This window comes from Pocillopora damicornis, chromosome 11, assembly GCF_964200805.1.
Source record: "Pocillopora damicornis chromosome 11, jaPocDami1.2, whole genome shotgun sequence".
Classification (NCBI taxonomy): Eukaryota; Metazoa; Cnidaria; class Anthozoa; order Scleractinia; family Pocilloporidae; genus Pocillopora; species Pocillopora damicornis.
In genome coordinates this window covers 18,577,115-18,597,271 of record NC_142680.1, presented here as the reverse complement: position 1 = coordinate 18,597,271, position 20,157 = coordinate 18,577,115, and the positions used below count along the sequence as shown (strand labels likewise).

Below are 20,157 nucleotides of genomic sequence, written 5' to 3'. Positions count from 1 at the left end.
AAATATTCTTGTTTCATTAACATTCATAAGTGATTTTGTTTATCTATACATAACCAAACAAGCATGCATGCGGCACTTGTTTTATCGCCCTATATATGGCACTGTTCCAACTACTTGTTTTTAAAGATAAGGGATGAAAATTCTCCTCTAGTCAAATGTACAATGCTATTCTAATAAACCTGTTTTTCTGTAAAATTTTTCCAAGTCAGCCCTCAGACTCACAGTGTAAGCACGTGATGTTCACGACATTCCTACCCCCTCATTCTTAAATTTGTCTTTGTGAGATTTTTCCCAAAAAGAAACACGTACCGACATGTTCTGATTGCTCAGGATTAGATATTCATTTAAAACGTTTTCTTTATATGATGATGATTTAATGATTTACGAAGAGAGATAGAGTTGACTCATGAAAATTACAGCTTCAACGATAAAATGCTGTAATACGCTTAAATGTGAAATAACTGAAGCGATTTTAAATTGAGTTGTTTATCTGAGCCAAGCGTGCAAAAGTTTAGAATTGCATCGTCAGTTTTTGCATATCAAAGACTCGAAGAGAGAAGAGGTTCCAAGACTCATTTATCCTAATAGCGTTGGTCTCTTGTCCTTTTTTTTTTCCAGATCGGTTACAAGCAGAAAGTTCCTACACTGATCTTGAGGAACCAAGCCGGATCCACGCATTATACATGATTTAAAAAAATGGAGATGACATTAAACCGTTACTCAGAGGAAAAGCTCACGAAGCCAGCAGGTTTCATGCCAAATCCGACGCTTGAAGAAAAAGTTTCGGATTGAAACTTCGAAAAATTGAGACAATTTAATTTTTGAGCCTTGCCACAACCTTTTCAGAGTTAGTCCAGAGTTAGTCAAGAGTTAGTCGTTGAAATAAGTTAGTGCTGTAGGTTAGGCATTGCGCAAAGTCCAAGTCAGTGGTGTGTTTCGTAAATTTAAAAAGTCCCTCGCGCACATGTTTTTTACAAAACTGTTTGCTTTTTAATTGGCTTATTTCAAAGGGATTACGCAGAAAGTAAGACCTCGTATACACCGATCCAAAGTCATTTTATCAGTAATGGGATATATTTTTCCAAAGTTCTCAGTCAAATACTGTTTGGAAATTTTTTTACGTTTACATCTCCAGGTTATCGATCTACAACTCAGTGACACCAAAAGGTAGCTGTTTGGTCCGTGGCGGGAAGCAGAACGGAAATAAATCGCGAAGCAGATTTCCATATCCATGATTATGAAACCGATATTCTATTTACGAGGAAAAGATAGTAGATACAAAATAAATTGAGCAATCTTGTTTCCACCGCCGGTCGATAGTTTACTGATTTAGAGTCTTTCACTCGACTGGATCACAACAGAGGCAAAATCTTGCCTTGATCATTCATTCCAGTGCATTCACATAATTCTTATTCAAGTTTCCACAATGGAGACAATCAGATTTGTCTTTTGCCACAGACAAGCTTTACTGATTGATTACTTTTTATCTTTATGCTAGCGGAAACAGGGACTTTCCTTTTGTAAATATTAGTTCGCTAATTTGTTAATGTCTTGAATTAGAAACGGCTGGCCAGGGTGAATTGGCGTTTTGACGAGCAAAGACGCCTTGCACCTGGATGTCCAAAGTCCCATGATGCAATTGTCATTGTCACGTCTCACACCCACTTTAATATTTTAGGAATGAGGGATAAAAATGTTCCTCAAGTCAAATGTATGATGCTTTCCTGATAAACATGTCCTCCTGTGAAAGTCTTACAAATTGATCAGCCCTAAGAGTCACAGAGCAAGCACGTGATGTTCACAACGTTCTTGCCCCCTCATCCTTTAATTCTTGTTAATGCGGAAAATGGGGTTTTCCCCACAAAGGGCACAATAAAAATCGACATATTTTTGCTCAGGATTAGATTTTCATTTAAAAAGTTTCAATGAGTAATGATTATTGAATGATTCACGAAGAGATAGAGACAGACCACAAGATTGTTGGCTCATGAAAACGACAGCTTCAACGATGAAGTGCTGTGAAATGAAGTGAAATTTGAAACAAAGTAAAGCGATTTAAATTTAAGGGTTGTTTATCTCAGCCAAAAGTGCAAAAGTTTAAAATGATTGCGTTTTCAGCTTTTGCATATCAAATAATCGACGAGAGAAACAAAACCCTTGTAACAATGACGATTCCAATTTCACCATATATTCACCATCATTTAATTTGCGTAATAAAAGTAAATGGTCAGGAGTACAATAAAGCCGTAAGAGACGCGGAACTTTTTCTTCACGCCTTGGATCCAGCACTTCCATCCGTCAGAGGTTCCAATACTCGTTTATCCTAATAGCGTTGCTTGTCCTTTTTTTGGATCGGTTGATCCTGAGGAACTAAGCTGAATCCAAACATTACACACAATTTAAAATCAGAATAACGGAGATGAAATGAAACCGTTACTTACATTAAAAGCTCACGGAGCCAGTAGGTTTCGTGTTTGCGAAGTGAGCTCCATGCTGCTGATCGCGTCTATCACGTTGTTGATGTAGCGCTAGTCACACAACCCGCGAATAATTTTGTAGCCATCACGTGTCACGTAAAACCCTTTTTCCACCTTCCTAGCCGGGGGAGAGAGAGAGAGAGAGAGAGGAGGGGGGGAGGGGGGGAGGAGGAGGGAGAGTATACTTCTACATAAATAAATGGCACTCACTTGTATGCATTTAATACTTGCGTCTATGATTGAAGCATTGAAATTGCTTCTAAATTGAAAACTAGGCGGAATTATTGCATTGGAGGCTCCAACAGCATGAGCTCGTTAACTGTTGTCTTTTGGGAAGCTAAAGAAGCGAAGCTTGGGATTCCGCTTGGTTTTGGCCTGATCACTGCACTCATAAGTTATGCAATGAGGCACTTTGCTGGGTAAAACCTGGTGTAAACCCCAAATACGAAAGAACGAAGCAACTATTACACGTCATCAACCCAAAAGGCCTTGCGCACCAAACAAGATGGCGGGAAGTTCGCACTTCGGGAAGTAGAAGATTTTGCGTTCGGTTTTTAAGGTCGAAAAAAAAATAGCAAGGTTAAAGAATAATTTTAGGTACCAAATATATTGTGTTTGATACATTTAGAGCTTTTTGAGGAATATTTGCGTTAAGACGGAAGGTTCCCTCTAAGTTTATGCAGATCGATCGGACAAATAGACTCAAACATGTTGAACCTACTTCACGGTTTCGTACATGCAAAAAAACTGGTTCGTTTTTATGTAATCCATTCAAATTGTAACATATATTTCAAGGAAAGGAGGTAGGGGCTCCCGTGTGCATAAAATGAGAATGCTCCCTTTGAGTTTTTTATTTTTTTGACTCAGGAAGAAACAGTTAATTTCTTGCCAATTATAATTCAAAAGTTTTTTTTAATGCAGTATCTATGAGTAACGCCCAGATTGGCTACGTCCTGGGGGTTAGGTTTTCCTTATCTCCTTTGTCGTTAAAGAGCTCTCCTTCCCAATAAGGGTGCAGCGTATCTTTTCATTTACCTTGTGCATGCCATTACGACCAATGGTATCAATTGATGTAATGTATATGGTATAAATGACGTGTATGATTATAATCCATGGCATGTAGGTCCCTCTTACCGCTAAAGAACGGGAGCAACAGTCGCTGTTGAGAAGACAATATTCAGCGTTATTTTTATGTTAGTACATAAGCTACCTGGTAAGGCTTTGCACGGATCAAGAACTACGTGCATCCGTGTATTTACTAGTGCTCGTTCTCCGGATATATACATGCAATTTCTGCTGCTAGTGAAAATGGTGTCTAAAAAAACCTTCACATAACGCTCAACGGGGTATTCTGGAAGGTAATACTGCAAGTAGTCAGTCTGCTTCAGAGAAATAACAATGCTGTAATTTTGCAGAAAAGCAGGAAATTATTATCAAAGATGGTTTCACAATACATGAAGATCGCCCCTGAGATTCGTGTATATTTTGTCTCAGTACTGTAATAAAAAACAAAAAACAAAAAAACTTATGAATCTGTATTGAGTATTCAGCGGGATACTTGCGTGATGATCGAGATTTTATTTAGAATAAAAGCTAAACACGTATGTTTTAAAACTTTGTAAATTTCCTAGCCTTCTCATGGCAGAAATCAACAGAAACCGCAACGGACACACAAGGAGTGTAGAATGTTCACATTTCGGAATATTTAGCGCTGTAAATCGACCATAATTCGCTTTCAAACTATTCCTTATAACGCATTAAGTCTACGATTCTTCGTGTAGCCTAACACCGCGTAATACAACGCGTGACGTTTTCATGAGTAAATACATACATGTCCGAGAATTAATCTTCCGTCTTTCTCGAGATGTGAGCTTGGGACGCCAGTGCTCAAACTCCCTAATTGCAAGCGCAACAACAACCTCAAGAAACCTCAACCCAGCACCCCGTGGTTGTAAGATTGCATGTTAACGCGTTTGATCACATAACCTGCGGTGTTGTACAGGGATTTCCGGCCCTGAGAAAAGCCGTAACAACACATGAAAAAATGTCGTATTTTTTCACGTGTGTTGATATAGCCAATCAGCTGCTGACACGTCACTCGCCTTTGGCGCCCCTCGGTCAGGTTGATGAATGAATGGCAAAGCCTTCACGATTCTCAATACAAGTTGTTTGTCGGAGCTTTCTCGAATTATGACGGCTAAAACACTAAAAAAAACCGCATCGCTTACAGACAGTGAGGTTCTGTTATAGAAGGGGAAGAAAACCAATATACTCAAAGGAAAACTGAAAGTCACGTATTAAGTGGCTTTGGTGTGAGCATTTCTCTCGGCTGAGAATGAAAATCGACAACTGGAAGCTTTGCCACCGGCCGATTTTGGCCGTTTATCTGAAAGACTTCTTCTTTCGGTACGGACAAAGTCAATAAATGAGAATTTTGTAAATTGCAACTTTCGACCATTGTTGTTTTTGCAGTCATGATTCAACGCATTTTTCCATCTTAGGGGTTAGCGCTAACGCACTTTACGATTGTTATTCGGGGATTGTCGATTCATTTATTTTCATTCATAAATGAAGCCGGCTTTTCTTCTCAGTAAAGGGCTATTGTGTTTATATGATAGACAAAATAATACATGATTGCTTGTAGAAGTGGAATTTCTCTTCTCGTGTTCAACTCGACATCTCACTCGTTCGCTGCGCTCACTCGCGAGCTATCGAGTTGAACACTCGAAGAGAAAATTCCATAACTACGTGTGCCCATGTATTATTCTCTATTTATTTTTCGACCACGGCTAGGCGGGATACCTCACCTACCTGGGGTCCCCCACCTACATGTAATCAGGCCCTTAATAATAAATCTCTAGTTTTCAACCGTCGGTAATGAAACAACGCCGCAACCATTTTTCATAAGTTTCCTGAATATTTATAAAGCTACCTCGCTGTCTCGAAAGTACGCGCGACGTTTCGAGAGGAAAAAGCTTGCTGCATCATTTTCTTCATATTGCTGATTTTTTTGAGCATGCATGGTGAATACTATGGCGCGGGTTTCGTACAATGAAGAAGTTTTTACGTTTTCGCCTCTGACAAAAAATTATCCGTGACCTGTTTCAAATAAAGCTTGTGTCTCGAAAAATTCCTTGGTCATTTTCGTTTTGCTAATAGCGCTGCGCGTCAGTTCTGACGTCACTCACGCGCAGCGCTATTATTCACGGTAAAATAAGATCACTTCTTACACCGGAAATTTGCGCGGTTACTCGAAATCCGATCCGCAGGTGTGTTTACTCACGTGCGAAAAATTCGGCGATATGAGTTTGTTTTGATCATGACTTGACTTTTACAAGAACACGAAGATTTATGTAAATGAGCCTCGCAGCTATCTTTGGGGGAAAAGTCCTTCGTGCACATTTTTTTTACGAAACTATTTGCTTTTTTATCGCCCGGAAATAAGACCTCGTGTAGATCGATTCAAGAAGTCACTTTATCAGTTATGGGACGTATTTTTACAAGATGCTCGAATACTGTTTGGATGGATGAATACGCGTTGGATCCGACACTTTCATCGTCAGAGGTTCCAACACTCGTTTATCCTAATAGCGTCGCTTGTCTTTTTCTCGAATCGGTTAAGTAAAAATGAAAGGAAAGTTCCTACACTGATCCTGAGGAACCTAGCTGGATCCAAACATTATGATAATTAAAATAAAAATAATAGAGATGAAATGAAGCCGTTACTCAGATGAAAAGCTTAAGGAGCCAGTAGGTTTCGTGTTTGTGAAATGGGCTTCAAATGTGCTAGTCACGCAACCAGCGGATAATTTCGTGGCCATCACGTGTCACGTAAAGCCTTTTTTCCACCCTCGTAGCCCGGGAGGGAGGGAGGGGGGTGGAAGGGAAGGGAGAGTGTACATCCGAATAGATAAATGGCACTCATTTTTAAGTATTTAAGTACTTTAATTTATTATTAGTTATAACCCCAATTCATCAGCCCTCTTTTTCCTGCTACATTTTTGAGCACTCTCCGTTTTTTTTAAAATGAGTGGAATGATCTATAATAATTTTCAATATGGGAGGGTAAACGACCAAAAAATTGCTCAAATAATAACCAGACAAGAGACATTAGATAAATCAAAATTCTCTAAGAAAACGCTACTCTAAAGTTATGACACACGAATCCTCTTATGACGGAAAAAAACTACACCATTGAATCAGTCGGTAATGTTAAGGTATTTACAATGAAAAATACATTCGGTCGCTGATTACTAATTACTACTGATTGCAATTGCTTCTAAGTCGAAAACTAGGAGGAATTATTGCACTAGAGGCTACTAGATACTCTCTTGGCTATTTCGTAGTCTCCCTTCGTCAAGAGAATTTGTGGTAAGATTTTGATTTCATTAATATATAATTAGATTTTGAAACTCACATCTCTTAAAGCAAATATTTCTCAAAAGGCTATAAATGTATCAAACACAAGATATTTGGTACTTAAAATCATTCCTTTCACCTTGTAAATTGTTTTTTCGTCCTTCCAAAGTGGCTTTCACGGCAAGTTAGAACTTCCCGCGTCAACCTTTTTGCTAGGTGCACAAGACATTTTAGGTTAATGACGGTAATGGTTGTTAGGCTTCTGGTGTCAAATGCGTATCCAGTCATTCTTCTGTAATTCATAAAAGCAGTAGTCCTCGAAATGTTCCGAACACAGGCGCGAAACCTCTTGGGAGAGATGTTCTTCCAATAGCATGAATCCATGCAAGTCGTTAACTGTCATCTTTTGGGAAGCTAGAAAAGGGAAGCTTCGGATCCCGCTTGGTTTTAGCCTGATTACTGCATTCAAAAGCTACGCAATGAGACATTTTGCTAGGAAAACCCAGGAACAATCCCAAATACGAAAGAACAAAGCAATCATTACTCGTCATCAACCCAAAAAGCCTTGCGCACCTAACGAGATGGTGAACGCGGGAAGTTTGAACTTCGCAAAGTTGAGGTTTTTGCGTTCGGTTTTTAAGGTGGAAAAAAAATCAGCAAGGTTAGAAGAATAGTTTTAAGTACCAAACATATTGTGTTTAATACATTTAGAGCCTTTTGAAGAATGTTTGTTCTAAGACTGGGGGTTCCGCTAAGTTTATGTAGATCGGTCCTACACAAAGATTCAAACATGCTGAATCTACTTCACGGTTTCGCACATGCAAGAAATTCGTTCGTTTTTATGTAATCCATAAAGTGGAAAAAAGGAGGTAAAGGGTAAGGAACTGTTTCGTTTAACTGTTTGAGTGAGTTTGAACAGTTCCAATAATTCAAGTGCCAATTACTTTATAAAAGCATCCTCGATCTCCTTGGCCTTTTCCCTTAGATCTTTGGCCAAATTAGATCCTTTGTTTTCTGCAAGATCTTTGATGGTGAAGCCGAGTTCTATGGCATCCACAACTAAGAGGGCAGTTTTAAGAGCAGCATTAAAGTTCCTCAGGTGGTCCCCGGCTGCTCTCGCACCTGCATTTACGAGATGAGTTACCGTTTGTCTTACAAACCCGGAGGGGATCCCCAAGGAGTCAAAAATATGCTCACGAAGAGTAGCCAAAACCTGAGGGCCTACCCCTTGGACTTCGGCAAGTTGGTAAATGTATATCAACCGTAAGTAGTCTTGTGCGATTGACCACTCAGAAATCTTGTCCTTCACGGCGAAGAAGCTTTCTTCGGTCTCGTTCAAGAGCTTTTCGGCCATCCTGTAATCCTCTGAATTTATGTCTTTTTGTATGGCATAGGCCTTTATGCTTATTATGGCTCCAGCAAGTCCAAAACCCATGGCTCTTACATCGCTAGTCCTATGCGCTATAATTCCTCCTATTACACACGATAAGCTTGCAGCGGCGCACCTCAACTTGTATTCCCACCACACTTTATCAAGTCTATCAGCTAATGCTCGGAGTCCCATAACAGTTTTTTTCACACTGGAATGCACTTTTTCCGTCATCCTCTTAAAATCTTGCCAATCTTTCCTATACTGCAGCTCTTTGCCAGGGGGAATATCTGTTTTTTTTTGTAGCATTTCCTTTACCGCTACTGCTTTTTCCTCCTACAGGAAGTCACGATTTTTTAATTATTCAAAGGCGCTCACTTAAAGGACATGCAACTTAAATTTTACCGACGTAAAGAACATGAAAAGTCGGAGGATTTACTTAAAATATTGAATACAAGGACATTTTCGACAGCTCTCCTTCTTGTGGTTGTGTGGTTAACTTAATATTTGAGACGTGCCCATCAAATTTTACCCGTTAAGTGTGCTTGGCTCGGAAAATGACACACCAGGCCAAAAGCGTGAGGTCAGACAGACATTCTTGCAACTGGCTATTTATGGGTGTTCACCTTAAAAAAGGACTGAGTTTGATTATATTTTGTCTTTGATCTAATTGCCCATTTGGATAACTTTGATTTTGGTCTGACAACTCTCAATCTAACAATAGTCTCTCCTGCATTACATCCAAAAAAAAAAGGCTGCCTAGAAGACTTATCCAATAGTTCTCTGAAATGGGCAGTTCCGTTTGACATGCGTTGATAACTGATAACTCAACATATATTTTAAGGACGGGGGGGCTCCCATGTGCGTAAGGTGGGAATGCTCCCATGAATTTTTTCTGACTCAGGAAGAGATAGCTAATTTACTGGCACTATAATTCAACAATTTTCCTTAATGGAGTCTCTGTGGGTTCAGCAAGGTAACCTGAATCACGCCCAGATTGGCTACGTCCTGAGGGTTAAGTTTTCATTATCTGGGACCATCCCCTCCCACGTCGTTAAGGAGCTCCCCCCTTGTCTTCAAGGGGCTCCCCCCTCCCCTCCGTCGTTAGGGAGTTCCCCTCCCTGATAACAGCACAGCGTATTTTTTCATTTACCTCGTTCATTTCTGAGAAGCTCTGGCCATCCAAATGAATCGCATCAGTTGATGTAATGTATATGATGTAAATGAGTCCAACAAAAATCCATGGCATCTGAGTCCCTCTTGCCGCAAAGGAACGGGAGCAACAGTCGCTGTATCTGTTGAGAAGACAATTTTTAGCGTTATTTTTCATGTTTGTACATATGTTATCTAGTAGAGCTTTGTACGGATCAAGAACTTCGTGTATCAGTGTATTCATTAGTGTTCTTTCTCCAGATATATTAATGCAATTTCTGGTGCTGATGACAACGGTCTTACGCCAAAAAAAGAGAAAAAAAAACTCCTTCACATGATGTTGATTGCAATATAAGTTTGCCTTACCCACGCGGTACTGGGTTTAGTTTGCTTACCTCGGTTTGGACCATATGCTCGAGTTTGTTGTTTTTGTCACGATTTTCCTTCAGGCCCACAAATCTTGTAAGTAGTTTTTCGTTTCGTATTTGTTTCGTTTAGTTCCTTTATTCGAATCTTATTGCTTCCCTTTTTCTTTCAGTCAAATCAGATCTTACGAGTCATATAATAAAGATTATACGCATTGACAGATCAAGTCGAATATTTATCTTCACACGACTACACATGACATACCAGGAAGGCAATACTGCAAGCAGTCAGCCTGCTTGAGCGACACAACAACGTTGCAATTTTACAGACAAGCAGGAAATCATCAAAGATGGTTTCACAATACATTCAACTCACCTGACAGAAGTCATTCCAAATGCAGACCGCCCCTGAGTTTCGTGTAGAAAATTTTCAAGAGGAATGTTTTTTCTCGGTACTATTAGAAAGAACAAACACACTTATGAATCTTTATTGAGTATTCGGCGGGATACTTGCGTGATGATCAGCATTTGATTTTAAGCATGACTAGTTTCTTGAGAGGGACTGTTGTTGGTCGTAATGACCGACATTTCGAAAAACATAGCGGAAAAGAGCATCAGTCACGACTCAACCTTCACTTCCACTCACTTGGAATCACTCGAAACCAGAATCTATCTTTCTTCCGTGAATTCTTTAAAAAAATTATGGACAACCAGTTTTTCTTGTGTTTAATTGATTCATGTTCCTTCACTCCAGCATCTGAAGAATCGATGGCAAATAATTGATTGATATTGGTAATCGATGGGCAATTGATCGCACAAGTTTTTGTGATTATCAATTGTCATCAACATCGATTGACATCGATTACCAATATCAATCGATCAGCCCTGCAGCCATTGGTATTTAATTGACAAATACTCAACAGGGAAGACTTTTTGCTTGAAGTAACGGAGGGTTACCTACTATTTTGGTTGGGTTGTAATGAAAAAAGTGTTGGCTTCAAAAGTAAGACGAAAATACTTCGAGAAGAGCACCGATTGTCTTTAGATCAATAAATGGTGTGACTTGGTGGTTGAAAAATCACAGATACTAATAATAATCTACGAAAAATGTCCACTGCTGACACTACCATCAGCTGCAGCAGAGGCTCAGAAACTCATACATCCTAAACACGTTGTTTTACTTTTTTTGAACTGGAAGTTCCTGCGCTATAAGTTATCTCCAGAAACACAATTTTGTTTTCTATATTTGTACCCTACATTAATTTACACGATACAAAAAAATTTATATTACATGAAAAATAGAGACAGTTCAGGCTTCCCATGATAACCATTGATAGGGCAGCCTTACTTAGGTTAGTAGTAAAATATTATATTAAAGGATCAGGCATCACACAACACAAACCACAAAAACAAAAACAAAAAGAAAGAAGGCTGGTAGAAAAAGAGAGACAACGGAAGAAAGCTGAGCATGTCAGTATTTAACAACGGAAAGCCAGAAAAAATATAGTTTTGGTAAATCCGCAATTAACATTTAGCTATAAGAATTGACTTAAACTTTTTCTTAAAACGTTTGAGAGAGAGAAACTTGATGTCATCACTTATATCATTCCAAACTTTGGCACTTCGAAACCTTATGTTGAAAATTCCATAATTTGTTCAGGCTTTTGGGATAGCATAAGTCATCTTGGAAAAAAAGTTTAGTGTTGTATCTACGTATGTTGTATCTATGTATTAAAAAAAGGTATCAAAGACTCAGGGTAAAAGTTTGCAATGGAACTTATACATAAACACTGCAAGTTGAAAGGGTTAAGATATCACACAGCTTGGTAGCATTCAGGTCTTCAAATAAAGGACTTGAGTGTTCAGAGAAGCTGGAAAAGGTTATTATTTTTATAGATTCCTTTTGAAATGTAAATAAAGGTTGCAAAGTTGAATGATATGCATTACCCCAAGCAATTATACAATAACTTAAGAATGGCCCTACTAAGGTATAATGCAGGCTTAGCAACGTTTTTGTGTTTAGGAAATAACGAAGCCTAGAGAGAATACTTATTCTTCTGTTGATTTTATCGAGCAATATTGGTAAAGTAGCTCTTCCAACTAATATTTGAATCTATATAAACTACATGGTTTGTTATGGAAGTTTCTTCAGTTAATGATTGATCATTTACAAATTTGTTTTCGTACTGGATGAAAAATAACAAAATTTGATTGAGCTTATTTGCAAATAGCCAAATATGTACTTTCCCAAGTCCACTATTAATTTCACTTTCAAGTATTTTAAGGTCCTTATACATAAAAAATAAATTTGCATTATCTGCAAAAAGGTGAAAATCCAATAGTTTTGAGTAATTGTGGAAAGTCAAGGAGTGGCCCCAGTACTGATCCTTGAGGCACCCCACAAAATACTGTTTGCATTTCAGAAATAACGGAACCAAGTGATACCATTTGAGTTCTGTTGCTCAGATATGAGCTAAACCAGTCTTCAACAAAACCTCTGATAGCAGAGTATTCAAGTTTTGAGAGCAGAATTTTGTGAGTAACAGCATCAAATGCCTTGCTGAAGTCTTGGAGTATTCCGTAAGAGTAATCATGATCTTCAGCAGCAAGATATAAATAGATCGCCATACAGATATTCCATTTTACGATAAAAAAAAGTAGAAACAAAGGTGATGAACGTTCTTATTTCCCTCTGGAGATGCATATTAAATTGATTGAAGGTCTTTCACTCATTTATATGCATCGCAACTGTACTGGGCTATATCAAGTTTTAGGGACGAAATGCTCTTTCAATAACATTTTGATTTCTTTTAATTTATCGGTATCACTTTGTCAGTTCACTTGTGGTCAATACAAGCTGGTGCAAGCCTAAAAAACTAACTGCAGTTCAGATCAGGGCCCGGAAAAGTACCACGCAACTTGCGAAATATTCGCGCGTATCATTACGCTAAACCATTAAATAAGGTTTACTTAGTCCATGCAACTTCTAAAATAGATATCTCACTGAAAAAAAAACCGGAATAAATATTTTATCTGTTTTAATTGGCACATTAAGAGAGGTAGAGACTCAAGAGCTAAACGAATTTAGTGCAGTGAAAGGGAAGAATAAAAGGCATACCCTGTATGGCTCGGTCCATTCTTCTGAACCCTGCAGGCTTCATGACAAAGCAATCACCTGCTTGCATGCGTGCTTCCTTATTAGGCCCTGACCACACTAATACGTTTTCAAAAGCTTCTCCGTTTACATATCGGCGAGAATGAAGCAAAATATTTCTGCCTACACCAGTTTTTTCAAGCATATTCACGTGTCCACACTAAAACGCCCGGAAACGTTGAAACGAATGGGACCTGCTTCAGTTACAAAGCCATGTTTTTGTCAAATTTAAATAAATACAATAACTTTTAAAAAAGTGATGAAAAGGCTGATCTTCGGAAGAAATGCAAAGGAAAGCGCTGCGAATTTATGCCGCCTTTTAATTGACTTCAACCTGGCGAGCGTGAAATTTGATTTTGAACCTTTGCGACAGATGCATCCTTGACGCAGCCATGACCTATATCTCCTTCTTTAATAACAGATCTCTGATCAAAGGATTTACAAGTATAATTTTCAACCGTCTCTAATTAAATAGCGCCGCAATTATCTTGCGTAACTTTCCCGAATATTTACAAAGCTGCCTTGCTGTCTCGCATTTTCGCGTGACGTTTCGGAAGGAAAACGCCTGCAACATCATTTTATTTATATTGCCGATTTGGTCTACCTCTAAAATCGATATCCTCTCGCCTCCAGCTCAAATAAAACGGATGTTTCAAGAGGGTAAGCTCGAAGAAGGGGATAAAAAGGCAATCAAAGAGTTTTCTGGAAAATACACCGTTTGAGAAAAGCTTGTTGCAGATTATACTGAGCATCTAACTGACATTGAAATGAGAGAAGGTAAGTGGTGAACAGCTAATGACAGGAAGTGTGCAGAAAGAAAGCAACAGGAATACAATGAAAACCATGTGCTACGGCATTATATGTATGTGGAAATGTAAGTCAGAACCTATAGTAAAACACCAAATTAAATCAAAACAGGTGAAAAGAAAAACTTAATCTGTAAGGAAAATGTAAAGCGACATCACAAAAATCCTCATTAAAAAATTCAGGAAAAGATGTGTGATTGTTCCCTTGAATAGGTAACAAAGAGGTATGACCCTCCCCTTTTGGTGCTCACTTTCACTGATGACCCTCCCCTCTGAGGCCTCAGCCCTTCTCCCCCCCCCCCCCCCCCACAAGAAAAAACGTACCTTCCTTTAAAGGACACAAAGTATAAAATTAACATGGGGATTTTTCTCTTAAATGGGACTTTTCTCGAATGAATCTAAAAGAGAACCACCAAGAAGTAACTTCTTCGCTCGGTCAATAAAATTAAAAAAGAGTATCAAAAAATTCTCGGACAATCCCTTGAACGCAGATCTGCGGATAACCTGTATTATATTATTATATTGTACCCTTCCCATTTCCTGATTCAGCTGGGAACATATCGCTGTCACTTATAGGCCAGGTTGCTAAACATTTGATAGTTTTCTTCAAATATAATGTATTTCATTGACATATTTCGTTTCTAGAAGTACTAATTTGAACAGTTGAATTATTGTTACAGAAACATCTCAGCAATGCACTTTTAATTAATGTGTCCATTACGGCGTATAAAACACATGCTTAAATTACTCCCTAAAAGTTCATCACTACTTCATACTTTTCATGACTTAACTTCCTTATAAGGTTCTGACCACACTCTTACGTTTTCAAAAGCTTCTGCATTTGCATATCAGCGAGAACGAAGGGAAATATTTTTGCCTACACCAGCATTTTCCAGTGTCCTGACTTGTCCAAAAAACACCCGAAAACGATAAAACGAATGAGGCCTGCTTCAGTTACAAAGCCATGTTTTTGTCCAATTTAAATAAATGCGAATTTATGGCTTTTTAATTGACCTCAAACTGGCGAGCATGAAATTTGATTTGAACCGTTGCGACAAATTCATTCTTGACGCCGCTATGACAGATATCTCCTTCTTTAGTAACAGATCTCTGAATCAAAGGATTTGCAACTATAATTTTCAACCGTCTCTAATTAAATAGCGCCGCAATCATTTTGCCTATTTTTCCCCCAATATTTACAAAGTTGCCTCGCTGTCTTGCATTTTCGCGTGACGTTCCAGAAGGAAAAAGCCCGCAACATCATTTTCTTTATATTGCCGATTTGGTCTACGACACCTCTAAAATCGATATCCTCTCCCTCTGAAAGGGGGTTTGTATCTGATTGGCGCTCGAAGAGAAGTAGAAACACAAGTGGTAAGTGAGCTCAAGTGCGAGATGATCACGACTTGTTGATAAACAACTAATTCATTATTACCAAAATGTTTGAGTATCAAACTAGACCCTGTGAGCAGGGTAACTGGGATACCTGGATGGTACTGGATCCGTGGAATCGAGTGTAGTGATACGTTTCGGACTAGTATACTGAAATAGTGAGCTCAAGACTGGCCAAGGGCATACACCTGTCTCAAAACATAGGCATGCTATGCATGCAAGAGTTATTTTTTGTAGGGTGGGTTGATTTCTTGAAACATTGTAAGTGGTCTACATTCTTACAAAAGGAAAGAAGATTATTAATGCGGGAAAGAATGAAAATGTCGAATTACAAAATGTAGACAGCAGACTGCAGACCAGATACAAAATATAGACTGCAGAGTGGATACAAAATGCAGACTGAGAATCTGAAGAGTTTTTACGTCTGGTATATAATAACATGTCATCTTACAGCTTACCGAGCGTCACGCAATCGCTTTTCCGCGATCAGCCTTCACGATTATTTGCACTATTGTGGAAAATTCCTGGCCCATTTCTTGACGAAAATCGATCGTAATATAATTTCAAGCCTTCAACATAGTTGGTTGGTGTGATGTCTGTACAGATTTTACCAATGGAATAAAAGTGGATGACGTGAATAATAGTGATGGTAAAGCAAGCTGAAAACGGCAACAATCGCCAGAAACTACAACGGATACACAGGGTATGAGTAAGTTTTATTGATTTTACGAGAAAAATCTTCATATTTCGAAATACTTATCGTTGTAAATCGACCATATTTCGTTCCCTATACTATTCCTTATAACGTGTTCAAATTTTCAACGGTTCCTAGCATAACTATTCCTGAGTCACACAACGCGTGACGCGTTCGTGAATTAATCGTTGGCTCTTTCTCGAGACGTGACCTTGGGTCGCCTGTGACAAGACAATTGCGTAAACAATACTTAACATAATAACATTATACACAAAAAACACGGGATTTTGGATCATGTATTTATCAAAAAAGAATATCCATACAACTACAATGAAAACAAACATAAGATTCACCTTTCTGATCGTGAAATTAGTACCATTCGCACTGTTATCGTAGCTACGTTCCCTGGCATTAAGTGAATCCAAGATGGCGTCTTTCTTCACAAGCAGTTTGCATCCATTTGAATTTTGTTCTTCAGTCTCACGGTAGTAGTGTTGTTCAATAGATTGCATAGAGTATATGCAGTTTGGTTTCAGATTTCAGATTTTGCTTTTTACGACGAGTTAACGTTTTCAACTAAGACATTGGCATACTTAGCATACAAGACATACAAGGCATTCAATGCTTTCATGGCTTTCAAGCGTTCGCGATTCAGTCCGTTCCAAAATTACCGCTCAATAACATCTTTTTGTGTGGATTGGCCGCGAACAATACGACTTGTGTATGCGTCTATAAGTATTTTGAGCGTTTGCGCTATACTGCTCCAGATGATCGTAATCCAAACACGTTGAAATACAAAACGACTGACAAAAGAGTTTTATGGGCAAAAATCTCGTGCTCGTCATGTGACCGGGCCCTGTCCGTGCATGACAACGTCAATCATCATCAATATAACATGCGTGATCAGCATGTGAACACCTCATTGGATCACAGTTAGTTGTCATGGTGTTGAGGGCGCAATGACCTCTGGGTACTATTGCGCAATTTTTCCATTTTGTGGCGGAGGAAAAAAAACTAGACCCTGTGAGCAGGGTAACTGGGATACCTGGATGGTACTGGATCCTTGGAATCAAGTGTAGTGATACTACGGGTGTCGGATTAGTATACTGAAATAGTGAGCTCAAGTCTGGCTAAGGGCATACACCTATTTCAAAACATAGGCATGCTATGCATGCAAGAATTATTTTTTGTAGGGTGGGTGGATTACTTGTGGTCTACATTTTTACAAAAGGAAAGAAGAGTATTAACGTGGAAAAGAACGAAAATGTCGAATTACCTTACACACAGGTATTTTGTGGTAGATTATGTGTGCTGTGCGAATAAATGGAACCAAAAATAAACTGTATTGGTGCCACAGATACCTATTAGTACAAAATGCAGACAGCAGACCGGATACAAAATATGGAGACTGCAGAGTGGGTACAAAATGCAGACTGAGAATCTGAAGAGTTTTTACGTCTGGTAAATAATAAAATGTCATCTTACAGCTTACCGAGCGTCACACAATCGCTTTTCCTCGATCAGCCTTCACGATTATTTACACTATTGTGGAAAATTCCTGGCCCATTTCTTGATGAAAATCGATCGTAATATAATTTCAAGCCTTCAATATAGTCTTCTTACTTTGTGCGCGAGTTGGTTTGTGTGATGTCTGTACAGATTTTACCAACGTAATAAAAGTAGATGATGTGAATAACAGTGATGGTAAAGCAAGCTTAAAACGGCAGAAGTCACCAGAAACTACAACGGATACACAGTTCGCGACTCAATCCGGTCCAAAATTACCGCTCAATAACATCTTTTAGTGTGGATTGGCCGCGAACAATACGACTTGTGTATGCGTCTGTAAGTATTTCGAGCGTTTGCGCTATAATGCTTCAGGTGATCGTAATCCAAACACGTTGAAATACAAAACGACCGACAAAAGAGTTTTCTAAGCAAAAATCTCGTGCTCGTCATGTGACCCGGACCTGTCCGTGCATGACAACGTCAATCATCATCAAGATAACACGTGATCAGCATGTGAACACCTTCACCCTCATTGGATCACAGTTAGTTGTCATGATGTTGAGGGCCCAATGACCACTGGGTGCTATTGCGCAATTTTTCCATTTTGTGGCGGAGGAAAAAAAAAAGACGACAAAAAAACAAAGGCATTTTATGACTGGGCTACCACAGGTATCCCAGTAAAAAGACGACAAAAAAAACAAAGGCATTTCATGACTGGGCTACCACAGGTATCCCAGTAATTACTAAGACGATTCCGAGAAACGGTCAATGGCCATAACGGCACGATGTTTTGGGGAATTATTTTAAAAGCAGTTACTGCGATGAATAATTTACCGTTGTTTATATGGAGTAATCGAGAAATTTCTTCTAGATGTTTTCCAATTCCTTTCAATGTTTGGATTCCTGACAACACTTCACTCGATATAGTCATACAGAAAAAGGTAAAAACTATTCAACAAGCAAATGAGTTCGTCACATTCCACTGAGATCAAACCTTTTTTTTTCCTGAGGACGAAACTAAATCTTTCTGTATTCACCAATTGCCGAGATTTAGATGTAAATACGTTTGTCAGTTACCTCACCCAGAAGTACAGTGTCTATTTCGAGGTGATAATAGATTTAGCACAGCATGTTCAGTATTACTAGCGTACTTAAAAAACTATACATAAAAAATTTAAAGGCCTGACTTTTTCAAGAACACAAGAATTATGTAAATACAACCTAGCAGTTTTTTTTTCGGGGAAAAGTCGCTCATGCTCACATTTTTTATAAAACTGTTTACCTTTTCATTGGCTTATTCCAGCTGCTTCTTCTGAGGGATTTAGCACAAAAATTGGACCTTTTCGTGAATCTCCAAGAAGTCATGTTATATCACAATAGAATATAATCTCTTGTGTCTCATTAATGGGACACTTTTTTGCCAGGACCCTCAAACACTGTTTAAAATTTCTTAATCGTATATCTATCAAGAGCTTTGCTTTTCCTTTAAATTTAAGTGAAAATGTTAGCGAAGGATTCAACACTGGTACCATTCAATCATTCCTATGAGCGTATGTTTCATCAAATTGAGGTATAAGAATCACCTGGAATATACATCAGTGTAAAAACCGACTCCTCATTTCCTAATTCAGGAACATATTGCGGTCAGTTTTAGGTTGGGTAGAAAAATCAGTGATTGTTTGCTTCGAAATTTCTGGATTTCATTTACATCTTCCGTTCCTAGAAAAACTGGAAGAAAAATTTTTGTTACAGCTGGATGACATCGAAAAAATAGCTGCCTGGTTCATAGCAGGAGGCGGAAAATAATTCAATCGCTATACAGATTTTGATAATACTCATAATGATTAAACCGATATTTCATTTTACGAGAAAAGCAGATACAACACGAAGTGAGCAATCTTATTTCCTCCGCCGATTTCGAATTTACTGATTCAAGGTCCTTCACTCAAACGGATCGCAATAGAGGCTATACCTTGACATCCAAACACTCTTTCAACTTTTCAGTTTACCATCGCTTTTGTTAATTAATTTGTAGTCGATAAAAGCTGGCAACAGCTTAAAAATTTAACGTTAGAATTATAAAGCAACGTTTATGCAAACCTGGTGTTTGATGAGGTTCTACTCCGCAACTCAGCTATCTCGTATTAACCGATCAGCCGCTTGAAGAGATATCCCTGCACTTATTAATCACTCCAGAGCTTTGTAATAAGTTTTATTTAAGTTTCGGCGATGGAGCCACTCAGATTTATCTTTTATCACATACAGGCTTTACTGATTCTTTAACTTCTTTTATAATTATCTATATATGGAAATAGGGACTTTCCCTTTTGTAAACATTTGTTCACTAATTTGTTGATGTCTTGGAAACAGCCGGTCAGGGTCTATTGGCTTTTCGACGCACAAAGACATCTTGCACCTGGATGTCCAAAGTCCCTGTGATGCAATTGTCAATGCCACATCTCAGAACCACTTGTTTTTAAAAATAAGGGATGAAAATTCTCCTCTAGTCAAATGTATAGTGCTCTTCTGATAAACCTGTTTTTCTGTAGAAGTTTTCCAAATCAGCCCTCAGAGTCACAGTGTAAGCACGTGATGTTTACGACATTCGTGCTCCCTCATCCTTGAATTTGTTTTTATGTTTTTTTCCCAAAAAGAAACGCGTCCCGACATGTCCTGATTGCTCAGCACTAGATATTCATTGAAACATTTTTCTCTAAATGATGATTATTTAATGATTTACGAAGAGAGATAGAGTTGACTCATGAAAATTACAGCTTCAACGACGAAATGCTGTATTATGCCTTAAATGTGAAATGACTGAAGCGATTTGAAACTGGGGGTTAATCATCTCAGCCAAGCGTGCAAAAATTTAAAATCATT

The 20,157-nt window shown here is 38.5% G+C and overlaps 2 protein-coding genes and 1 long non-coding RNA gene across 4 annotated transcripts in view; 1 reads left to right on the top strand and 2 right to left on the bottom strand.

The window, feature by feature from the left end:
* Window positions 1–20,157, bottom strand: part of LOC149037948 (uncharacterized) — a 96,217-nt gene that overhangs the window by 16,488 nt on the left and 59,572 nt on the right. The window lies entirely within an intron of this gene.
* LOC149037949 (uncharacterized) overlaps window positions 1–20,157 on the top strand; it is an 84,422-nt gene that overhangs the window by 9,531 nt on the left and 54,734 nt on the right. The window contains exon 2 of the long non-coding RNA XR_016180865.1: window positions 619–899. This is a non-coding gene — a long non-coding RNA (uncharacterized LOC149037949). The remainder of the gene's footprint in view (window positions 1–618; window positions 900–20,157) is intronic.
* LOC149037953 (uncharacterized) lies at window positions 6,402–19,555 on the bottom strand. Of its 2 annotated transcripts, XM_089186649.1 has the most exons (5): window positions 19,378–19,549; window positions 10,369–10,479; window positions 10,099–10,177; window positions 9,359–9,500; window positions 6,402–8,541 (listed from the first exon to the last, which is right to left on the bottom strand). In XM_089186649.1, the coding sequence occupies exons 3-5, from the start codon at window positions 10,110–10,112 to the stop codon at window positions 7,777–7,779; spliced, it is 921 nt and encodes a 306-aa protein (XP_089042775.1). In that variant the 5' UTR covers window positions 10,113–10,177; window positions 10,369–10,479; window positions 19,378–19,549; the 3' UTR covers window positions 6,402–7,776. The 2 variants fall into 2 exon arrangements, with proteins under 2 accessions (XP_089042775.1, XP_089042774.1); XM_089186648.1 differs by lacking the exon at window positions 10,369–10,479 and having other exon boundaries at window positions 19,378–19,555.